Below are 16413 nucleotides of genomic sequence, written 5' to 3'. Positions count from 1 at the left end.
GTTCTCTGTTTCTCCTGGCAAATTCTGAAAGAGATGACTATATGAAACAAATATAGACTCAATTATGAGAGTAATGTGGAAAAGGTAGAGCTAAAATAGAGAAGATAAAACATAACCTTAAATAATATCTTTTCAATACAAGGTACAAAATGAACTTAATATAAACTTAATTCATTTAAATCACACCCAAAATTTAGGAATACATTTACCATTCTTTAGTTATGAATAACAAAAATAATCCAAGTATGATAGGTTATCACATGAATTGCTTCATGAAGTATCAGTGGAAGATGTATTATTCCTGTGGTTCTCTTAGCTGAGAACACTTCTCCATTATTTCATTAGGACTTAAGCAAGGCAAAGACTCAGGCCCGCTTGCATGTTATCCCTTCTCTCTTTCCTTACTTAATTAACTTCACCTTCAAATACTTGCCTTTAGTTTGTTTTAGTGGCCATGTTTCCCCTACCTCTGTTTGCCTTTATAATGCATCCAGAGGAACCTTTGCTCTAAAGAGGGCCTGCTGCCCACTGCAAAGCTCACCTCATTATACTGGCAAGGGAGCCGGTTATCCCTAAAACACAGTAGACATAATGTAACGTTACACTGTGCTGTCTACTGATTACTGTATATTTCCAGACAACAGAAACAGTATAACGTGTTTTTCCCAGTTTGTACAAATTTTAGTGTTTTTCTCAAATATGCTATTATTTTTGTATTCTAGTAAATCCAAAAACTAGTTAATCCAGGCTGGGTGCGGTGGCTCACGCCTGTAATTCCAGCACTTTGGGAGGCCAAGGTGGGCGAATCACCTGAGGTCAGGAGTTCAAGACCAGCCTGACCAACATGGAGAAACCCCGTCTCTACTAAAAAAAATACAAAAAGTTAGCCAGGCGTGGTGGCGCATCCCTGTAATCCCAGCTACTCAAGAGGCTAAGTCAGGAGAATCACTTGAACCCGGGAAGCGGAGGTTGTGGTGAGCCAAGATCATGTCATTGCACTCCAGTCTGGGCAACAAGAGCAAAACTCCTTCTTAAATTTAAAACAAAAAACAAACAAAAAAAAACTAGTTAATCCATTCTTGATAATTTAAAGATGGCTGTTAGCACTTGGTACACTAATCTTCACTTCTTTTGTATATATATGATATAATCCTATCAGGTTGCTTGCATACTCCTTAAAAGTCTACTGACCCAACAGAATGGATGTTGAAAAGTAGATGCATTTTTCGGTAAATTATTAAAAAGTAAATAGGAAAGAATGCAAAGAAATTTTGATGAAGTAAATAATTTGATTGTCAGTATTTGGAGTTTAATATTTATAACTTTTATTGTAAATATGTATATCTTTCTGAAAATATGTACCAAAATTAGAAGGAAAACTCTAGATAAATGAGGGAAGATACATCCAAATTTTATCTCATAAAATATAATCACTATAGCTGCCCTACCCCAAACTTTTCCCATGGTAAACAGCATGCAACTACTTTTTCCAAGCAGTCACCATCCCCTTCAATATACAAGATACAAAACAGGAAACCTTGTAAGTCTGGGCAAGACAAGGCTGCTTTCAATCAGAACATTTATTCCCAGGATTATAATGGAAGGTTTTTACAAAGCCATATGGTTCCTTCATAGTCCTGAGGTAAATCCTGTCCTTCCCCAACTCTAGTCCCTAGCATCTTTCCACTGGCAAATCACTTTCTATTGCATCATATTTTCGGTCAGTGTATTCTAGTCATCAGCTTCCAATCATAGGATTATCCCCCAACACTGAAACCCATGTTTTCAGAGGATGGAAAAGAAATAATATAGTAAAATATGAATGGCTCTGTATCATCCAAACTCAGTAGATGAGATGCCTAGAGCTTTCCTCTTTGCTATCTTTCCTGATGCCTGATTCTTCAGTTCTTCCTTTGATTCTGAGAATATCGAATCAAAATAAGCCAACTATTTCTTCTGTTGCTCAACTTAGGCAAAGTTGATCTCTGTGGCTCAAAAAAAATAATATCCTAATGATAAAGGAAAATAATTTCTGCTGGCAGCAAAACATTCCGTCTCAATATAACTGTAGATGAAGATGAATGGAAAGGTTTTCTAGCATTATTATTATTATAAATAAATGACAAAGTATCATTTCTCTGCATAGGAAACTATAGAAATCAAATATTTATGAGAACACCACTCCTGGTGGTAGAAGTTGTATGCTGCATAATTCTATGGACACATTTATAATACACAACATAAATGGCTCCCTCTACTGTTGTGTAGTGTACGGCCTATATAACTGAATATTGTGGGATACATTAAGTGTCTCTAATATGCCATGTACTAAATAAGGGGAAGGACACAACAGAGAAAATAAAATAGGCTTCTACTTGAAAGGCACAGAAGTGGATAGAACATATCACCTCTGTAATGTGATAAGGGTCCTAGGAGCAGTGAGAAAGAAGTCTGGGGAGTTATATTAAATAATGAATAATACCGAATAAAATGGCAATGCAAAAAATTAAAGAACCACATAAAATCAAATCTTCACCTTAGGGTCAAGAATCACTAAATGTAAAGTATATTCAGATGTAAGGGGAAAGGGATTTGGGGTGATTTTTCTAAATATATAATACATCATATCATGATGCATGAGGCTGCAACATGACTTTGATTTACATAATGTGAAACATGGGACTTCATCTGTAACTAAACAACATGATACAACTATGACAAATGCACTGCTTATTGTCAAGGGCATTTAGAGTCCACCACATAGCCAATTTCTGTTCACTTAGCAAACAAATGAAAAAAGCACATTAAAAAAAAAAGAAAAGAAAAAAAAAAAACTCTAGTTATTTCATCCAGAAACGCTAGAAGTACCTCTCACAAAAATTGAAGAATAAATTGTCAGCAGCATTATAAACCAAAGATCAGACTATAATTCTTAATATTCAATTCTCCAATAATCATCTTCTCTGCAGAAGACCAAAGTAATGTATTCCTAATTCAAAATATTCAAATATTTATTTTATGGGATGGGGATAGAGATTATTTGCTGACTAGACCTTTGATCATGTGGATTCAAATTCTCTTATTTTTGGCTCATGTAGACTCTGTGCGCCTGAAGTCTGCATCATAGAGTTTCACATGTGAGTTTATAGAAATGATACTGTTAGCCTTTGGCAACTGGGAAGGCCAATAAATTTTGCCTAAGTTCTGATTTATGTTGAAAAAAATGAAATGTAGCCTTTAATTTCCAAGAATGAAGATGCATCTGAGAATAAGTCTCACTGTAGAGTTTAATAGTGCTTTGGGATATACCTATAAATGATTCATTCAAAAATTATTCTGTAATTTGTATTAAATCAAGCTATTTTTGTGATTTCTATGTTTTATTAAATTTTCTCCTACTTGCCAATGGCATTAGTTTGAAACTAACTTTCACATGTATTACACGTAAACCAAAAGCATTTCTGTAAATAGGAAAGGCAAAGCTATCATTAATAAAATTGAATTTTAAAGAGTATTTTCAAAGGGCATAAAGATATATGCCTTCTCCATGATTTCAATGAGAAATGTGAAACTTGCTCTAAGAAATCATAGAGTTGAGAGTTAAGAGAACATGTTTTGTGTTTTTGTTACTATGAACCCAGAATCATAACTAGGTCAGCTTTAAACTATTTACTTTATTGTACTGCACAGGACAATTTGACAAATATATGACCTCAGATAGGTTTGGATTTGTAGAAGCATTATGCATTTTAGCTGAAACCAAACTTGATCCCCGAGCTAAAATTTATTCCTACTAATGTATGCACATAACCCCTAACATTTACTAGTTATCTACGATGAGCATTTACTAGAAACTGAGCCTGGTTCTGAGTTTACTCTGCCAAATATGGATAAGAACATGCAATCCACGGAGATTAACATTTTTTCTTATGTTATTCTATTTTTCACAGCTTTCTTACAAAGCTAAATAGCTGATCATCTTTACCCTAACTAGAAAGGGATATTTTTTCCTTAACTACACGAAGCACTCATTTAATCTTTATTAACCAAATGGTACTAGGTCACTTAGGAATAAAATATTCTCTTTAGTGGGGTGATTTTTCACTCTTATGGCAATGGAAACAGAAATATGGAGAAAGGGTGATCCTCCACAGAAGCCTTGTCCCACAAGTGAGTAAACGGAGAACAGTTCGCCAGTATTTGTCAGTATTTTATATATGTGTACCCTTTGACGGAGCAAGTACTTTTTAATCTACCCTAAATAAATACTATTATAGCACATGTTTAAAACCATATATAAACATATTTATAGAACATTTTCTCTAACAGCAAACAATTAGAAAGTTCTATAAACAGATAAGTAGTTGAATAAATCAAGGTACTTTTATGCAATGTATAGTATGTCGGCTCCCCCTCACAAATGATGCAGACCGATAGGAATGCATCAGTTTCCCATTGCTGCTATAACAGATTACCATGAACTTAGTGGCTTAAAACAACACAAATTTGTTATCTTGTCAGAAGTCAAGTGCAGGTCTTAATGGGACAAAATAAAAGTGCCATAGAGCTGCATTCCTTCTAGAGGTACTAGGGTATAATCTATGTCCTGGCCTTTTCCAGCTTCTAGACATTGCTGGCATTCTTTGGCTTTTGACCTGTTTTTCTGTCTTCAAAACTGGGTTTATAGTATCTTCCAGTCCTTTTCTGACTTTGAACTTCTGTCTCCTTCTTCTTTATTTTAGGACTCTTGTGATTACATTGAACCCACTCAAATATGCTAGGATAATCTGCCCATCCCAAGATCCTTAATCGCATTTGCAAAGTCTCCTTGCCAAGTAAGATGGCATATTCACTGGTTCTGGAGATTAGAACGTGAATATTTGGGGAGGAGGGACATTATTCTGCCTTCCACAATAAATGACATAAAAATACTTGCCAGACATAATAGTAAAGTGAAAAAACAAACAAATAGAGAAAACTGTGTATAGCAGGAAACAATGTTCTGTACATACACACCAACTCTTAACATTGATTACCTTAGGGTTGGAGAGCAGGAGTAGAAGTTGGTAAAAGTTAATTTACTATGTAAACACTAAGGCGTTTCTTTTACTTTTACCATAAGAATATGCTTATGACAATATATTTAAAAGTTATATTTAAACTTGTGCCATGAGAATACGCATTACTTGGAAAATAAAACCATATTAGGCTACATTTCCAAGGAAAATATATAAAAATAAGCAATCGTTTGAAACAGACTTTTAAGGGAAAATACGGATTATAAAACAGTATGTAAAATGACTTCAACAACATAGATAACGTTCTGTTTCCTAAGTAGAGGGGTAAACAGGCAGTTGTTAATTATGTTATTCTTTATGCTCTTTGTATATATGAAATATATCACACCATGCTTTCTTCTTTTCCTTTTAATAGAATTCTTGTGTTGCATAGCTATGGAAAGCTAGCAACAAGGGAGGCAATAATGAAGAGTGGTCACTTCAAGATGCTAGTTTTAAGGGTTTTTAATACTAAAAAAATTGGGTGCAGAAAATACTAAAGCTTTTTTAGAGTTTTGAAAGAAAAAATGGCATTGGAAATAAGGAATAAAATTAATGCCACAATATATTTTGTTGGTGAGAAACAAAACTTGTATGTAGACTATGATCCCAATAAGGTAAATCCATGTATTTAATTATATAAATACATAGGAAATACAACCGATGAAATATACTTTAAAATGTTAACTATACTTTTTCCTATGTAGTGGGACTATCGGCTAATTTTTATCTTTATTCTTGTACTTATCAATTTTCTGTAATAAATATATTGCATTTGTAATAAGAGAAAATTATAAATCAGTAATCAAATTATGATTTTCATCTTCTTTAGTCTCAGAAGCAATATTTCTCAAATCTATCACTGTTAAGAAGGAAGAAAGACTTGACAAATGCAAATGTGTAACCTAGACTCACCTCAAACCTTATAACCATAAGTCTCCTCTCCATCCATGCAAATCTTTCCATCCCTTCTACCAACTTCAATTTACTACTCTTTTTTTTCTTTTTTTTGTGAATTTTTTTTTATTATTATTATACTTTAAGTTTTAGGGTACATGTGCACAACGTGCGGGTTTGTTACATATGATTATATGTGCCATGTTGGTGTGCTTCACCCATTAACTCCTCATTTGGCATTAGGTATATCTCCTAATGCTATCCCTCCCCCTCCCCCCACCCCACAACAGTCCCCGGTGTGTGATATTGCCCTTCCTGTGTCCATGTGTTCTCATTGTTCAATTCCCACCTATGAGTGAGAACATGCGGTGTTTGTTTTTTTGTCCTTGCAATAGTTTGCTCAGAATGATGGTGTCCAGCTTCATCCATGTCCCTGCAAAGGACAGGAAATCATCATTTTTTATGGCTGCATACTATTCCATGGGGTATGTGTGCCACATTTTCTTAATCCAGTCTAACATTGTTGGACATTTGAGTTGGTTCCAAGTCTTTGCTATTGTGAATAGTGCCACAATAAACATACGTTTGCATGTGTCTTTCTAACAGCATAATTTATAATCCTTTGGGTATATACCCAGTAATGGGATGGCTGGGTCAAATGGCATTTCTAGTTCTAGATCCCTGAGGAATCACCACACCGACTTCCACAATGGTTGAACTAGTTTACAGTCCCCCAACAGTGTAAAAGTGTTCCTATTTCTCCACATCCTCTCCAGCACCTGTTGTTTCCTGACTTTTTAATGATGGCCATTCTAACTGGTGTGAGATGGTATCTCACTGTGGTTTTGCTTTGCATTTCTCTGATGGCCAGTGATGATGAGCCTTTTTTCATGTGTTTTTTGGCTGCATAAATGTCTTCTTTTGAGAAGTGTCTGTGCATATCCTTTGCCCACTTTTTGATGGGGTTGTTTTTTTTTTTCTTGTAAATTTGTTTGAGTTCATTGTAGATTCTGGATATTAGCCCTTTCTCAGATGAGTAGGTTGCAAAAGTTTTCTCCCGTTTTGTAGGTTGCCTGTTCACTCTGATGGTGGCTTCTTTTGCTGTGCAGAAGCTCTTTAGTTTAATTAGATCTCATTTGTCAATTTTAGCTTTTGTTGCCATTGCTTTTGGTGTTTTAGACATGAAGTTCTTGCCCATGCCTATGTCCTGAATGGTATTGCCTAGGTTTTCTTCTAGGGTTTTTATGGTTTTAGGTCTAACATGTAAGTCTTTAATCCATCTTGAATTAATTTTTGTATAAGGTGTAAGGAAAGGATCCAGTTTCAGCTTTCTACATAGGGCTAGCCAGTTTTCCCAGCACCATTTATTAAATAGGGAATCCTTTCCCCATTGCTTGTTTTTGTGAAGTTTGTCAAAGATCAGATAGTTGTAGATATGCGGCATTATTTCTGAGGGCTCTGTTCTGTTCCATTGATCTATATCTCTGTTTTGGTACCAGTACCATGCTGTTTTGGTTACTGTAGCCTTGTAGTATAGTTTGAAGTCAGGTAGCGTGATGCCTTCAGCTTTGTTCTTTCGGCTTAGGATTGACTTGGCAATGTGGGCTCTTTTTTGGTTCCATATGAACTTTAAAGTAGTTTTTTCCAATTCTGTGAAGAAAGTCACTGGTAGCTTGATGGGGATGGCATTGAATCTATAAATTACCTTGGGCAGTATGGCCATTTTCACGATAATGATTCTTCCAACCCATGAGCATGGAATGTTCTTCCATTTGTTTGTGTCCTCTTTTATTTCATTGAGCAGTGGTTTGTAGTTCTCCTTGAAGAGGTCCTTCACATCCCTTGTAAGTTGGATTCCTAGGTATTTTATTCTCTTTGAAGCAGTTGTGAATGGGAGTTCACTCATGATTTGGCTCTGTGTTTGTCTGTTATTGGTGTATCAGAATGCTTGTGATTTTTGCACATTGATTTTGTATCCTGAGACTTTGCTGAAGTTGCTTATCAGCTTAAGGAGATTTTGGGCTGAGACAATGGGGTTTTCTAGATATACAATCATGTCATCTGCAAACAGGGACAATTTGACTTCCACTTTTCTTAACTGAATGCTCTTTATTTCCTTCTCCTGCCTGATTGCCCTGGCCAGAACTTCCAACACTATGTTGAATAGGAGTGGTGAGAGAGGGCATCTCTGTCTTGTGCCAGTTTTCAAAGGGAATGCTTCCAGTTTTTGTCCATTCAGTATGATATTGGCTGTGGGTTTGTCATAGATAGCTCTTATTATTTTGAGATATGTCCCATCAATACCTAATTTATTGAGAGTTTTTAGCATGAAGCGTTGTTGAATTTTGTCAAAGGCCTTTTCTGCATCTATTGAGATAATCATGTGGTTTTTGTCTTTGGTTCTGTTTATATGCTGGATTACATTTATTGATTTTTGTATGTTGAACCAGCCTTGCATCCCAGGGATGAAGCCCACATGATCATGGTTGATAAGCTTTTTGATGTGTTGCTGGATTCGGTTTGCCAGTATTTTATTGAGGATTTTTGCATTGATGTTCATCAAGGATATTGGTCTAAAATACTCTTTTTTTATTGTGTCTCTTATAGGCTTTGGTATCAGGATGATGCTGGCCTCATAAAATGAGTTAGGGAGGATTCCCTCTATTTCTATTGACTGGAATAGTTTCAGAAGGAATGGTATCAGCTCCTCCTGGTACCTCTGGTAGAATTCGGCTGTGAATCCATCTGGTCCTCGACTTTTTTTAGTTGGTAAGCTATTAATTATTGCCTCAATTTCAGAGCCTGTTATTGCTCTATTCAGAGATTCAACTTCTTCCTGGTTTAGTCTTGGGAGGGTGTATGTGTCGAGGAATTTATCCATTTCTTGTAGATTTTCTAGTTTATTTGCGTAGAGGTGTTTACCCAGTACAGGAGCACCCAGATTCATAAAGCAAGTCCTTAGTGACCTACAAAGAGACTTAGACTCCCACACAATAATAATGGGAGATTTTAACACCCCACTGTCAACATTAGACAGATCAATGAGACAGAAAGTTAACAAGGATATCAAGGAATTGAACTCAGCTCTGCACCAAGCGGACCTAATAGACGTATACAGAACTCTCCACCCCAAATCAACAGAATATGCATTCTTTTCAGCACCACACCACACCTATTCCAAAACTGACCACATAGTTAGAAGTAAAGCACTCCTCAGCAAATGTTAAAGAAAAGAAATTATAACAAACTGTCTCTCAGACCACAGTGCAATCAAACTAGAATTCAGGATTAAGAAACTCACTCAAAACCACTCAACTACATGGAAAATGAACAACCTGCTCCTGAATGACTACTGGGTACATAACAAAATGAAGGCTGAAATAAAGATGTTCTTTGAAACCAGCGAGAACAAAGACACAACATAGCAGAATCTCTGGGACACATTCAAAGCAGTATGTAGAGGGAAATTTATAGCACTAAATGCCCACAAGAGAAAGCAGGAAAGATCCAAAATTGACACCCTAACATCACAATTAAAAGAACTAGAGAAGCAAGAGCAAACAAATTCAAAAGCTAGCAGAAGGCAAGAAATAACTAAGATCAGAGCAGAACTGAAGGAAATAGAGACAGAAAAAAACCCTCAAAAAAGCAATGAATCCAGGAGCTGGTTTTTTTGAAAAGATCAACAAAATTGATGGACCACTAGCAAGACTAATAAAGAAGAAAAGAGAGAAGAATCAAATAGATGCAATAAAAAATGACAAAGGGGATATCACCACCGATCCCACAGAAATACAAACTACCAATTTACTACTCTTAACCAACTTTATTATGGTAAAACTTACATAAAATACGCACAGGTTAAATGAGAAGATTGGTGAATTTTGACAAATGTATAAACCCGCGTGTATTCAAAGCAATATATGCCATATTTCCACCACTACGGAAAGTTCCTTCTGCCTTTTTGCAGTCAGTTTTCCCACCTAAATGTGGGGACATCTGTCACACTACAGGTGAATTTTGCCTATTTTCAAACTCTATATAAGTGGAATCATCCTCTGATCGGTTTCTAATTTGGCTTTTTCACTCAGTATAATTTTTTGTTTTTTTGAGGTGGAGACTCACTCTTTTGCCCAGGCTGGATTGCAGTGGTGCAATCTCCACTCACTGCAACCTCTGCCTCCCAGGTTCAAGTAATTCTCCTGCCTCAGCCTCCTGAGTAGCTGGGATTACAGGCACGAGCCACCACGCCTGCCTAACTTTTGTATTTTTGGTAGAGACAGGGTTTTACCATGTTGACCAGGTTGATACTGAACTTCTGACCTCAAGTGATCTGCCTGCCTGCCTAGGCCTCCCAAATTGCTGGGATTACAGGCAGGAGCCACCACACCCGGCCTCAGTATAATGTTATTCATATTCATCCATCCATGTGGTTGCATTTATTAGTAGTTTGATGAAGAGTATTCAGTTGTATGAACACACAATACATCCATTCACCTGTAGGTGAACATTTATTTATAATTTTTGGCAATTATGAAAAATTATGAAAAAAATTATGAAAGATTCTATAAATTTTCAAGTTCAATTTTTTAGGTGAATAACATTTGTATTTTTCTTACGTAAATATCTAAGAAGCGGATGTGGGCTAAATGGTAAGCAAATGTTTAACTTTGTAAGAAACTACTCATTTTCCAGTGTGGTTGAACCATTTTATAATCCCACCAACAACTGAGGAGTGTTCCATATCCTCACCATTACTGAGTATTTTCAATTTTTATAACTGAAGCCTTTCAAGTGGGTGTGAATTTAATTTGCATTTTCCTAAGTATTAATGATGTTGAGTATCTCTTTATATGCTTATTGGAGATTCATATTTCTTCTTCTTATTTTTAAGAGGTTAACATATTTTTGTATTTGTATATGTGTATATACACACACATGTAAACATTCTGGATACAAGTTCTTTGTTAGTATATGCATGACAACTATTTTCTCAAATTCACAAAAGATCTGAACATCTTTTGAACGGGAAATGGTTTTCATTTTTAAAAATTCCAGATGATTGTTAATATTTCTTGATTAGTACTTTTTTGTATCCCATCTAAGAAATCATTGCCCTCCTCTTGTTCATGAAGATGTTCTTTTTTTACTACAATAGAGTTTTAGCTTTCATGTTTAATTCTATGATCCTTTTTGAATTAATATTACACATGTTAAATAGGACTGATACTCATTTTTTTCACAAAGGTGTCCACATATTCCATTTGTACCATTTGATGTATTCTAATACCATCTGCTGAATAGATTATTTTTATAACTGAATTATGTTGGTAGCTTCATTAAAAATGAATTGACCACATATATGTGGGTTTATTTCTAGACCGTTTATTTTGCTTCATTGATTTGTATGACTTTCTGCCAAAACCATACTATCTTGATTTCCAAACCTTTATAGTAAGTTTTGAAATCATATAGTGTAAGTCCATCCAATTTGTTCATATATATGTATATATAAACATTTTCATTCATGGGACAGAATGGGAAGATTTGGGGGGTTTTTTTTTTGTTTGTTTGTTTGAGACAGAGTCTTGCTCAGTCGCCCAGGCTGGAGTGCAGTAGCGCAATCTTGGCTCACTGCAACCTCTGCCTCCCAGATTCAAGCAATTCTCGTGGCTCAGCCTCCCAAGTAGCTGGGACTACAGGCATGCACCACCATGCCCAGCTAATTTTTGTAATTTTAGTAGAGATGAGATTTTGTCATGTTGGCCAGGCTGGTCTTGAATCCCTGGCCTCATGCGATCTGCCCACCTCAGCTGCCCAAAGTGCTGGGATTACAGGTGTGAGCCACAACACCTGGCCTCAATTTGTTCTTATTTTTCAAAACTGTTTTGATTCTTCTAGGTCCTCTGCCTTTACAAATTAGTACTGGAGTCAGCTTGTCAATTTCTACAAAACATGCCTGAAAAGGTTGTTTCATTGGGAGTATATTGAATCTATAAATCAATTTGGAGAAAACTGACATTTAATGATATTTAGTATTCCAATGAATTAATCTGTATTTAGATATTTAATTTCTCATAACAGTGCTGTATAGTTCTCATTTTAGAGGTTTTACACATATTTTACTAAAATTTTTCTTAAGTATTTTATGGTTTTGGAAGTCACTGTAAGTTTTTTCCAGTTGTTCACTTCCAGTATATATAAACATAATTGGTTTTTGAAAACTGATTTTACATGATGTAGCCTTGAAAACCCAGTTATAAATTCTAGCAAATTTTTGCTAGATTTCTTAAAATATTCTTTGTACTATTTCATATCATCTGTGAATAAGAGACATTTTCCTTTTTATTCCGAAGATGTATGCTTTTCCTTTGTTTTTGTTTTTGTTTTCTGCTTTACTGCACTGGTTATGATCTTCAGTATGATATTGGATAGAAGTGGTAAGAGGGGACATCCTTACCTTGCTTTCAGTTGTAAGGAGAAAATGTTCAGTTTTCTCCTTTTGCTGTGATATTAGTTGTAGATATATTTTTTGATAGATACCCTTTCAGAGATTAAGATAGTACCTCGAGAACTCAATAAGTATTTTTGGTTGATAGGATTTCTTTATTTTACTTTCTTTCAGTACATTAGAAATGTTGTTTCATTGTCTTTTGAACTTACTGTTTTTTGGATGTGAAGTCAGCCATTTATTTGAACATTGTTCCTCCTGTTCAATGTTCCCTCTGCTCCCCCCGACGCTCACCCCACTGACTGATGGAAATTTTTCTGTTTTTCTTTGGTTTCCAGCAATTTTTGTGTGATGTGCTTAGGTCCATATTTGTTGCTTTTCATCAAATTTGCAGAATTTTTTGCCATTATGTCTTCAAATAATTTTTCTGAACCATTCTTACTCTCTCCTTCTGAGACTCCAATTACAACTACATTAATCTGCTAAATCCAACATCTAGGCTATCTCAAGGTCAGTTTCTATTGACTAATTTTCCTTGACCATGGGTCACATTTTCATGTTTCTTTGCTTGACTAATTTTTATTATACTCTGGACATTGTGGATGACATATTTTTAGAGATGTGCTATTCTGTTATCTTCCTCTGAAGAGTGCTTACAGCTGTTTTAAGAGGCAGTTCAATTGCTGGCTCATCATCCTGCACTTGGATAAATCTGATTTTATTCTTTGGTGGGGGAGATCTATCAAAAATCCAAGATGATACCCAAGCATCTGTAAATTGGTGGTATTCAACCTCCAAGCTCTGTCTCCCCTAAGGCTAAAAATGTTGATAAGGTATCACAAGATTGTTCCACTCTTGCGCTTTGAATTTGCTCATTCCTCTTATCTTTTTTAATTCATAGAAGCAATCCTATGGTAAATTTGGGGCAGTCTCCTCTGTTTATCTTCAGACCAGCCCTTGCCAAGTTCTCACGTATGGTCAGCACATGTACTTCATGGCACCTCTCCATGCCTAAGACTTTTATCTCTGGTGTCCTCAGCAGGATCACTGTGCTCTACCTAGATTCTAGCTTGCTACGCTAGTTAAGAAATTTTTCCTGAGGAAAAAGCTGGGTTGACTGCGATGTTTGCATAATAAATTTCCCTTCTTTCAGGAATTGCAGTCATACACTGTTCATTCTCCAGTGACTAAAATCGGTGACTTCTTATTTTCCAATATTATGATTGCTTGTTGCAGAAGCTCAGTATCAGTTATACCTACTTAGCTGAAAGTAGAAGTTCAATTGTGTTCCTGCATAGAGATTTTTCAACCTTGTGAATTATTTGCCTTTAGTATTAATTACAAGAAACTACAATGATTTCAATGATTTCATTTCAGAAAATCATATGTAATTTACACTACTGTGATGTGAAATGCTAACACTTTTGATAACTAAAATGAAATTGCTAGTTCACAATGAATTACTTATTTTTACCAGTTTTAAGTAAGACAAATTATGTATGATTATTAAACATAGTAATCATATAGAGCATATTGTTGCTCATTATTTCACTTACATTTATTTACATCTTATACTTAATGCTATATTAAAAATATTTGTTAGTAGCACATTCACAATGTAGTTTATAATTAATCAGTCAGTGACTTAATTGAAATTGTTTCTCACATCGAGCCAGAAAGTTTTTCTTTTTCTTTTTTTTTTTTTTTTTTTTTGATGGAGTCTCGCTCTGTTGCCCCGGCTGAAGTGCAGTGGCGCGATCTCGGCTCACCACAAGCTCCGCCTCCCGGGTTCATGCCATTCTCCTGCTTCAGCCTCCCAAGTAGCTGGGACTACAGGCGCCCACTACCACGCCCGGCTAATTTTTTTTGTATTTTGTAGTAGAGACGGGGTTTCACCTTGTTAGCCAAGACGGTCTCGATCTCCTGACCTCGTGATCCACCCGCCTCGGCCTCCCTGGTGCTGGGATTACAGGCGTGAGCCACCACGCCCAGCCCAGAAAGTTTTTCAATTGCTGAATTTAACATATTAGGTTACTTTATATGGTGATGTCTGAAAAACATATAGTCTAGCTTCATAATTTTGAACTTACAGCAAAATTCACCATAGTTTCAGCTTATCATTATCAATGACTATGCCTTTAAGGTCAAAAATTTAGGGTAATTTTTTAGAATTAACTAACCAATTTTTTTGTCAATATGCCATCCAATATTTAGCTGTTTACAAATCAGTTATTATGAATTGAGGGAGATGACTGACATCATTATACCAAAATCATTTTTGAAACATGAAATCTGAAATAAAAACATCTATTAAGGGATTAATGGGATTAACAGTGCAGTGACTGAATTAGGAATGCCATTTAATTGGCTTTGGAAAATTTACCTTGTTATAAGTATAGCTGCATCCACTGAAGTCATGTCTTCCCCCCAGCTTGTTGACATCTCTAAATGTATATCATTCTTTTTGCCAAATTCTTCATGTTGCCACTTACAAAAACTCTCTAGCATTTTTTCTCCATGATGCCCAATATACAGTTCTGGCTGCAAAAGAACAGAGCTCATCACAAGGCATATTATTCTTAGGTATATACAAAACAACAACAACAACAACAACAAAGGCACTCTTGAATTACTAAAGCAAACTGCTGACCATAACATTAATTAGAACCTGGAAGACATTCAGGTTTAATTTACCCTGAGCTTAAAAGCTTAAAACTTTGTGAAGGTGTAATAATTACAAAATCTGTTTAATGGTATTCTGAAAAAGCAAAGAGGTTCAATTAAGAATGTGGAACTTTCAGACTTAAATAACTTGTTGTTTCTACAACTTAAGAACAACATTTTCTGTGTAGAACATTTTCTAAAGTTCCAGTTAAGCAGCATATCAAAATGATGTCACAGAATAGTTCCCATTTAAAATAAATAAAAAGTGTTAAAAGTAGACATCTAAATAATAGAATAAAATAGTCACTTAAAATGACTTATTATACTTTGGAAAGTTAAGATTTGTTTTCAGGATTCTTGGAAACTAACAACATCTTATTTTTTAAATAAGATTGGGGCATTAACCAAAACTAAAGGCCAGTTTTATGTATACTTTAAGTGATTCAATGGATATTTCCGGATTTTTAAGTACATCCTTAACATTCCCTTTACTTGAAAGTTTCTGAACAAAATTTCTCACCCATTTAATTTAATAAAAAACTCAAGACTTTCTTACTGGAGTTTCATGGAGCAGAATAAGCTTTATCACACGAAGATTGACCTGCACACCCAGACTCTTGTGTTGGAAAAGGTTAAAAACCTAAAAATAAATAAAAATAAAGATCCTAAAATTAAACTGAAAATCATCTTAATTTTCCTCAAGGCCCATACATGGAGATGTCTCAATTTAGTTGAGAAATCTTTTTAAAAAATAAAATAAAATAAAAGCTTGTAAAGCAAAGTAATTTTTTGTTACATTGAATTTAAAAGAAAACTTAGTATTGATTTAATTTGTATTAGAAAATATATAACTGACACACCAAACCCATGCTTTCAGAGATATTTCTACTTAGAAAAGACTGGTTGTTAGGCAGTGTTAATCTACCATATATCCCATTTTAGAGGAGTGCTTAGGAGGTAACGGAATATGGACAGAATTATCTAAAGTATAAAAAAAAAACCTCTGTTCCCCAGGAAAACAGCCAAATGATAGCAAAGATAGTAAAAAATGGGACTATATTTATCCTTACATCAGCCATTCTTAAACGGTAATTGACTTATAAATGGACATTTGCCTTCAACATTTATTTCTGTTTATTCTCATCTAAGAATCACTCTTCACTACAACCTTCTGATTCTTCCTTGAATGAAGTTTGCCCAACAGAGTATGCAATTAAGTCAAAGGATTAATTTGGTAATAAGCAAACATGATAGATACTAGGATTTCTACAATCAGAAATCATCAACTCAAGTTAGCCACCTGTGATTTAGTTGGTTAAAATTTTAGCTCATCAACTAGAATCA

The 16413-nt window shown here is 35.2% G+C and overlaps 1 protein-coding gene across 1 annotated transcript in view; it reads right to left on the bottom strand.

Annotated features, from left to right (window-relative positions):
* The window catches only part of ADAMTS19 (ADAM metallopeptidase with thrombospondin type 1 motif 19), a 274439-nt gene that overhangs the window by 189378 nt on the left and 68648 nt on the right, over window positions 1-16413 (bottom strand). Inside the window, exons 5-6 of the mRNA XM_030818417.1 lie at window positions 15626-15709; window positions 14789-14946 (exon numbers count right to left, since the gene is read on the bottom strand). Of these exons, the coding sequence (XP_030674277.1) occupies window positions 14789-14946; window positions 15626-15709 (242 nt within the window). The remainder of the gene's footprint in view (window positions 1-14788; window positions 14947-15625; window positions 15710-16413) is intronic.

Source organism: Nomascus leucogenys, chromosome 2 (assembly GCF_006542625.1).
Source record: "Nomascus leucogenys isolate Asia chromosome 2, Asia_NLE_v1, whole genome shotgun sequence".
NCBI lineage: Eukaryota > Metazoa > Chordata > Mammalia > Primates > Hylobatidae > Nomascus > Nomascus leucogenys.
The sequence above is the reverse complement of the archived record's forward strand: the minus strand, read 5'-3'. Positions and strand labels throughout refer to the sequence as shown.